The sequence below is a fragment of the Etheostoma spectabile genome, unplaced genomic scaffold (genome assembly GCF_008692095.1).
Source record: "Etheostoma spectabile isolate EspeVRDwgs_2016 unplaced genomic scaffold, UIUC_Espe_1.0 scaffold00007515, whole genome shotgun sequence".
Lineage (NCBI taxonomy): Eukaryota > Metazoa > Chordata > Actinopteri > Perciformes > Percidae > Etheostoma > Etheostoma spectabile.
In genome coordinates, this window is record NW_022603497.1 from 1,304 (window position 1) to 9,163 (window position 7,860).

At 45.3% G+C, this 7,860-nt stretch overlaps 1 protein-coding gene across 1 annotated transcript; it reads right to left on the reverse strand.

Annotated features, from left to right (window-relative positions):
- Positions 1-725: 725 nt before the first annotated feature.
- Positions 726-7,182, reverse strand: LOC116678474 (serine/arginine repetitive matrix protein 1-like). Its single transcript, XM_032508388.1, has 4 exons — positions 7,062-7,182; positions 5,796-6,243; positions 3,994-5,083; positions 726-2,287 (listed from the first exon to the last, which is right to left on the reverse strand). The coding sequence occupies exons 1-4, from the start codon at positions 7,179-7,181 to the stop codon at positions 1,675-1,677; spliced, it is 2,271 nt and encodes a 756-aa protein (XP_032364279.1). The 5' UTR covers position 7,182; the 3' UTR covers positions 726-1,674.
- Between the last annotated feature and the right edge of the window lie 678 nt (positions 7,183-7,860).

Sequence of the window (7,860 nt, forward strand, 5' to 3'; positions counted from 1 at the left end):
TCCCCGCGTTAAAGTGTTGAAAATCAACTCTTTTGTTGATGCTTTTTAATCGATGTTTTTTAACTTTTTCTTACGTTTTTATCCCTTTTTTTCAATGTTTGTCCCTTTTTTGGACGTTTAACGCTACGTGACACTGACTTATTAACTTTATTTTTACAGTTATTTTGGGATTTTATGGTCAATAAACCTCATTTATAGGAAATTATACCTAATGTTTGAGATAGAAAAGCAGAAATTAGGAATTATTGAGACTAAAATTAAAGGAATGGATGTTGATGATAATCACAGACTGGAATATGTCAACTTTTACTCAACACTATTTCAAAAACACTTCACTTTGTTTGTCAAATGCTATAAAATTGAATAAGACCCAAAATTAATGAAAGTAGAGATTTGTACTTGGCAAAGAGCGTTGGAATCAATCATGTTATTTTGGGGAATTAAAAAGAACATTGATATAGGACAACGTATTTATTATTTATTATTTTATGAACTCAAACCCAAATAATTATCATGTTTAAGTAATAAAGTACAGAGGATTAAAGCTGACAAAATAATCTAATATTTAATAAAATAAATAAAAGAAATGAATATTACGGAGTCTCCCCGTTATTTAGTTAAAAGTTCATATACACACATACACACATACATTTACATATATATACATATATATACATACATACATACATACATACATACATACATACATATATATATGTAATATGTATATATATATATATATGAACTTCCGACATATATAAATAAAGACATATAAACATTCACATATCCTCGTATGAACAACCTTGGCACTGCAGACTTCTCCCAGTGACTCAGACACGTTAAATATCTCCAAACCCTGGAGTTGCTCCGGCATCGAGTAATGCTGCTCATTAACTATGCCCTTGTACCCGAGCTGCACCAATCACATCGCTGTATCCGATGTAGGCGGGGCCAGAGGCGAGCTGCACCAATCCCATCGGTTTATCTGATCAAACGTCTCGTTTTGTCCACAACTCAAAGATATTCAGTCTACTGTCACAGAGAGAAGAAACTAGAAGATATTCACATTTAACCCTTGTGTTGTCCTCGGGTCAAATTTGACCCGTTTTTTTTTTTAATTTTTAATATCAGGAACTTGGCTTTCTTTCAACAATATTGCCTAAAAATAACATGGATAACTGTTATTCAGGTAAAGATTTATGATTACTTTCAGTGAATTGAATTTTGGTTTTATTGAATTGTATGGCATTTAAAAAAAAAAAAGTGACCAAAGCCTCGGAAAAAGTGACAAAAAAAAAAAGAGAGAGACCATAAGTGCTGAGAAAAAAATGAGAAATTAATTGTTTGTTGGGAAATGTCGTAAAAATTAGGTTTGTTGGCTGTGAATTTTAAAAAAAAAATTAAAAAAGTGTAGAACAAAACAGCAGAAACATTAAAAAAAAAGCACAAAAAGATGACGGTCGACGGGAAGACAACACAAGGGTTATTAACGTGATGACATCAGACAATCGTACCTTCTTTTTTATTAATAAAAAAATGACTCAAACCGATTAAATCGGTTTTGTCAAATTAGTTGGCGATTAATTTAATAGTCGACAACTTATCCACTTATATGTGCAGCTCTAATAAATACACATCTTATTAAAACGGAACCGCTTTCCCGTCTTTCCCCCGTCATCTCCAGCTCGGCCTGGACGACCTGTCATCCCGGCAACGGCCACCAGGGGGGGCGACGGGCGGGACGCGGCGAGGACTCGCCCCGACGCCCCGAGACCCCCCCAGCAATGAGGAAGACGAGGACAGGTTGAGGTCTGGCGGTCTGGAGGCGGCGGCAGCCCTCCGCTCCCTCAGAGAGCTCGACCGGGTGAGAGGCGAGGAGGTGACGACGCGGGGGGGGGAGGATTTGGAGGAGGAGTCTGAGCCGGGGCGTGGTGAGAGAGGTGGAGGATGGGGGGCGCGGGTCTGTCTGAAAAAAGAGGAGGCGGTGCTCCGGGCGAAGCCTCGGAGCGAGGAAGGTGACGTGCCGCCATCTTGGGAGAGCAGCCGCAGCGTGGAGCGGCAGGTCTTCTCCTCCGGCGGCGGTCTGGGTTGCACCGAGGGTCTTCTGATGGAGGGTTTCCTCTGCAGGTCCTGCTGGTTCTGGTCCCGGGCTGAAGCCTTCTGGTCCTGGGCTGAAACCCTCTGGTCCGTTGAGTCCTTGGCGTCCGGCGTCCTCTGGAAGCTGGAGCGGCGTGACGACGGAGCGGTCGACGGCCTCTCGACTCGACGGAGGGACGCAGAGTTGAGGCTGAAACAGAGTTGTTGTTGTTGTTGTTGTTGTTATAGGAATTAAAACAAAAACAAGCTGAGAGCATTTTCACACCCAAACCATAGACTGTAAATATTAATGGACAGAGAATCCGGTTCGACGAAGTTCTGCAAATGAGGAAGTGCCTTAAACCTGCTTTCTATCTGGTCTCCTGCAGGGGGGGACTCCTTAAACCTGCTTTCTATCTGGTCTCCAGCAGGGGGGGACTCCTTAAACCTGCTTTCTATCTGGTCTCCAGCAGGGGGGGACTCCTTAAACCTGCTTTCTATCTGGTCTCCAGCAGGGGGGACTCCTTAAACCTGGTTTCTATCTGGTCTCCTGCAGGGGGGGACTCCTTAAACCTGCTTTCTATCTGGTCTCTTGCAGGGGGGGACTCCTTAAACCTGCTTTCTATCTGGTCTCCAGCAGGGGGGGACTCCTTAAACCTGCTTTCTATCTGACCTCCAGCAGGGGGGGACTCCTTAAACCTGCTTTCTATCTGGTCTCCAGCAGGGGGGACTCCTTAAACCTGTTTTCTATCTGGTCTCCTGCAGGGGGGACTCCTTAAACCTGCTTTCTATCTGGTCTCCAGCAGGGGGGACTCCTTAAACCTGCTTTCTATCTGGTCTCCAGCAGGGGGAGACTCCTTAAACCTGCTTTCTATCTGGTCTCCAGCAGGGGGAGACTCCTTAAACCTGCTTTCTATCTGGTCTCCTGCAGGGGGAGACTCCTTAAACCTGCTTTCTATCTGGTCTCCAGCAGGGGGAGACTCCTTAAACCTGCTTTCTATCTGGTCTCCAGCAGGGGGGGACTCCTTAAACCTGCTTTCTATCTGGTCTCCAGCAGGGGGGACTCCTTAAACCTGGTTTCTATCTGGTCTCCTGCAGGGGGGACTCCTTAAACCTGCTTTCTATCTGGTCTCCAGTAGGGGGGGACTCCTTAAACCTGCTTTCTATCTGGTCTCCAGCAGGGGGAGACTCCTTAAACCTGCTTTCTAGCTGGTCTCCAGCAGGGGGGGACTCCTTAAACCTGCTTTCTATCTGGTCTCCAGCAGGGGGAGACTCCTTAAACCTGCTTTCTATCTGGTCTCCAGCAGGGGGGGACTCCTTAAACCTTGTCTGGTATTTGAGTCAAATTGACCCATTTTAAATTTTTACAAGAAGAAAAATGGTCCAAGTTCCATGTTTTCTACCTGAAATCAGCGTCCTTTCCTTATTTCCTGTGATAAACATGTATTCCTGACTCAGAACATTATTCTGGATATGACACTTATGTTGTTTCCATAGTGGATTTTTAACATGAATTATAACATTATGACAAAAAAAACTAACCCCACTTCCATTTTTAATAGTGTTCTAGTAGAGACTGATGCATTCCCTAAACATAGATGTTATCTCAGCTGTTGGAAATTGAGATAAATTAGATATCTATTTGTTGATAGATTATGAAGTAGAATTTTATTTCAGAATTGTTTTTAAAACCCCAAATAAGTCCCGGGTCAGTTTGACCCGAGGGACACGAGAGGGTCCCAAAGGTGAAGACAACGCAAAGGGTTAAAAAATACCACAAAAATGTAACAATTGGACCCTAAAAACAAACTAAAACAAAAAATCTAAAATCTTTGCGCTAAACTGAAACTAAAACAAACAAACTGAACTACAATGAAATAAAAAACTAATTGAAAATCTTAAACTATTATTAACAACCTTGGGTTGCAGACGGCGGCAGCAGCAGCAGCGGTGGAGGAGCTCCGCGGGAGGCCGGGGGGTTTCTCGGGGCGTCTACCCAGGAACGAGGCACCTCGGCTGGGTCGGTAGATGGGCACGACCCGCCTCATGTCCTGGTGCTCGGTGCCGGTGAGGGTCCGGACAGGCCTGCGTTTGTTAGCGTCGGCGGCGGGTTTCGTCCCGGCTTGTCGAGTTTTAGAGGAATGATTGGATGTTTTGGTCGATGATTCTTCCTTTTCATTGGTGGAAGAAACCGCTCCTGTGTTCTCATTGGTCGTGAGACAGGAAGCAGTTTTGTTTCTGCTTCCGTCGTCTGCTTCCTCCGTCTGATTGGCCGTCTCTGCAGCGTCCTCCGAGGTGAGAGCCGGCGCGTCATTGGCCGACGGGGGCTCCGCCGGGCGCCAAGCGGGGGACGAGGCAGGATGCGACGGGTCGTCGCAGCGGGACACGGCCACCGGTTGGCTGCTGATGGGCACCGACGCTGGCTTCTCATTGGCCGGCTGATGTGCTGAAGGCGTGCGATTGGTCGATGCTGAAGACGCTTGCTGGTTTCCCGCCCGATTGTCGCTCCTACGCCGATCCTGCTTAGTGTGTGCGTGTGTGTGTTTGTGTGCGTTGTCGGCGTGCGTGAGCTCGCCGGCCGCCTCGCACACACCCGTCACGCACCAAACGATGACCTCATCCTCCGGTCCCGCGTCTTCGTCGCTGTGTGACAAAGACGAAGGTGTCCGCTCAGATTCCTTCGTGTTCTGCGCCCTGACGTCCGCTCGCTCTTCTTCTTCTGCCAAATCTGCGGCCGCCGCGTCGTCCCGGGGAGATCCACGGCGGGGAATGGCGTTGCGGCCGGTCACCGCGGCGACGTCGTCGAACCCTTTCAGCTCAGGCACCAGCGTGTGTTTCTCTAGAACTACAAACATGGAGCCCGGCGTCGTACAAGCGACGCGTTTCCCTTCCATCCACTCCCGATCGGCGTGGTCCGTTCGCCCTTTTGACCCCGACAGATTTTCGGGAAGACCCTCGTCGGCGTTGTTGTTGTTGTGGTCGGACGGATGGTTTGAACCAGAGGTCACTGAAACACATCGACCAATCACATCAATCCTGGGCAACGCCAAACACTGACTCTAACCAGCACCTGTTTACTGGTTCCACTTGTTATTATTATTTTTAATATTATTTATTTATCATTATTCTCTGTTTTCAGGGCTGTTCATACTGTTCATATTGTAATACTTTTGGGTATTAGTGTAGATATATTAGTGAGTATATATTAGTGTATATATATTAGTGTATATATATTTTTGTGTATATACTAGTTTGTATATATTAGCTTGTCTATATCAGTGTGTATATAGTAGCAAGTATATATCAGTGTGTATATATCAGTGTGTATATATAAGCATGTGTATAGATAAGTGTGTACATATTAGCACGTATATATTAGCACTTATGTATTAGTGTGTTTATATAAGCGTGTATATATTAGCCGGTATATATTAGCGCGTATATAGTAGCATGTAGATATTAGTGACTAGATATTAGTGTGTATATATTAGCGCGTATATATTAGCGCATTTATATTAGTGAGTATATATTAGCGCGTATATAGTAGCGTGTATATATATTAGTGTGTATATATTAGTGTGTATATATTAGCGCGTATATAGTAGCGTGTATATAGTAGCGTGTATATATATTAGTGTGTATATATTAGTGTGTATATATTAGTGTGTATGTGTAAACACATTGTGAGCAATGATGATCCAAAGCTAAACTCCTCATACCTGGCAAATAAAGCTGATTCTGAACTGTATTTGTGGGATTGAAGGCTTGATCCTGAGTAGCAGCGTCGCTGAGGTAGGTGGCGGTTGTACGGTTTGCGTTTTGGGTCTTGGGCGGCGAGGAGGAGGAGGTCTGGACCGCCTGGGGCGGCGTGTTTTGGGGGGAGCTGCGTGTCGTGACCCTTCCCGAGAGTCCTGGACGTCTCCGTTGGGGCGAGGCGGACAGAAAGCCCGGCGTAGCGTCTGTGGGGTCGGGCCTCGCCATCCCCAGGAACGTGCTCAGCTCGCGGTCAGCGGCCGTGAATTCGGAGCTGAACGGAGAGTTTCGGGAGCGTCGCGTGCGGCAGTTTGGGCTCAGGAGCTCCGCCGGCAACCCGCCGTCGTCACGGTGAGACGCGGCGGCCGACATGTCCGTCTCGCTGCTGCAGCGCCGCCCGGATGCTACGCCCACCTGGGATAGAAACATAAGGAGCACAAGGAACACAATCAGAAACACAATCAGAAACACAATCAGAAACACAATCAGAAACAAAATCAGAAACAAAATCAGAAACAATCAGAAACACAAGGAACACAGTCAGAAACAATCAGAAACACAAGGAACACAGTCAGAAACAATCAGAAACACAATCAGAAACAGAAGAAACACAATCAGAAACAAAATCAGAAACACAGTCAGAAACAATCAGAAACACAAGGAACACAGTCAGAAACAATCAGAAACACAAGGAACACAGTCAGAAACACAATCAGAAACAGAAGAAACACAATCAGAAACAAAATCAGAAACACAGTCAGAAACAATCAGAAACACAAGGAACACAGTCAGAAACAATCAGAAACACAGTCAGAAACAATCAGAAACACAAGGAACACAGTCAGAAACAATCAGAAACACAAGGAACACAGTTAGAAACAATCAGAAACACAAGGAACACAGTTAGAAACAATCAGAAACACAAGGAACAGAGTCAGAAACAATCAGAAACAATCAGAAACACAGTCAGAAACAATCAGAAACACAATCGGAAACAATCAGAAACACAATCAGAAACACAGTCAGAAACAAAATCAGAAACGGGTTAAACGCCCAAATAATAACACTTATGTGGAATTTATCTCTCTTCTCCTTCTCACTGTCACGTCTCACTGTGACTAAAAGCCGGGGCCTATATATATATATATATGGTCTAGACCTGTTCTACGTGTAAAGCGTCCTGAGATAACTCTCCATTGTCTGGATAAATGTATGTGTGTGTGTTCTCTAACCTCCTCGCCGGCCCACGAGTGTCTCTTCTGCTCCTCCAGCTGCAGCATCCGCCTCCGCCGAGCCGCCTCCTTCACCTCCCGCTCCACGTTCTCCTTCAGAGACACAGAGGGAGTTTTCATTATTATTCAGTGTGCCGATGTGCTGCATAAGCAGCAATCGGCACAATGATTATTATTGCCCATACTTATTATTCAGTGTGCCGAGGTGCTGCAATAGCAGCACTCGGCACAATGACTATTATTGCCCATACTTATTATTATTATTATTATTATTATTATTCCGCCTGTTTTTTGTCCCACTACTAGTCCCAAAGCGTTGCCAACACGCGCAACACATTACACCGAAATGTGGGTATTGATCGGGAATGGCGGGCTATGTAGTTTCAACCAGATTTGCCGCGTGGTTTTACCGAAATCGGCAAAAATACGGCAAAAAATGTCCCATAGACATGAATGGGAAATGTTTGGGAAATCGCTCAAAATGCCCCCTCTTTGGGACCGTGCTGCATTGCCATACTTTAACGTAGGAACATGATTAAAAGTTTAAACCGAAGACAAGACTTTGGTGTTTATTTGGCTGAATGGGCGTTCAGATATCAACCACGGTTTCTCCCAAATCACAGTTAACGTTTCGTCCCGTTTTCAGAGCGTCTCAGATTTTCCAATGTGTGTGTATGTGGCGGAATGTTCAGAGCTAGAGTGGGAGACAGAGTGAGGGGCTGCGGTACGGATATCTGGAAGTTTCCCGAACAAATTGCTCTTTCTCCTCCAGTTTTAACTCTGCAGTCTTCATTATTGG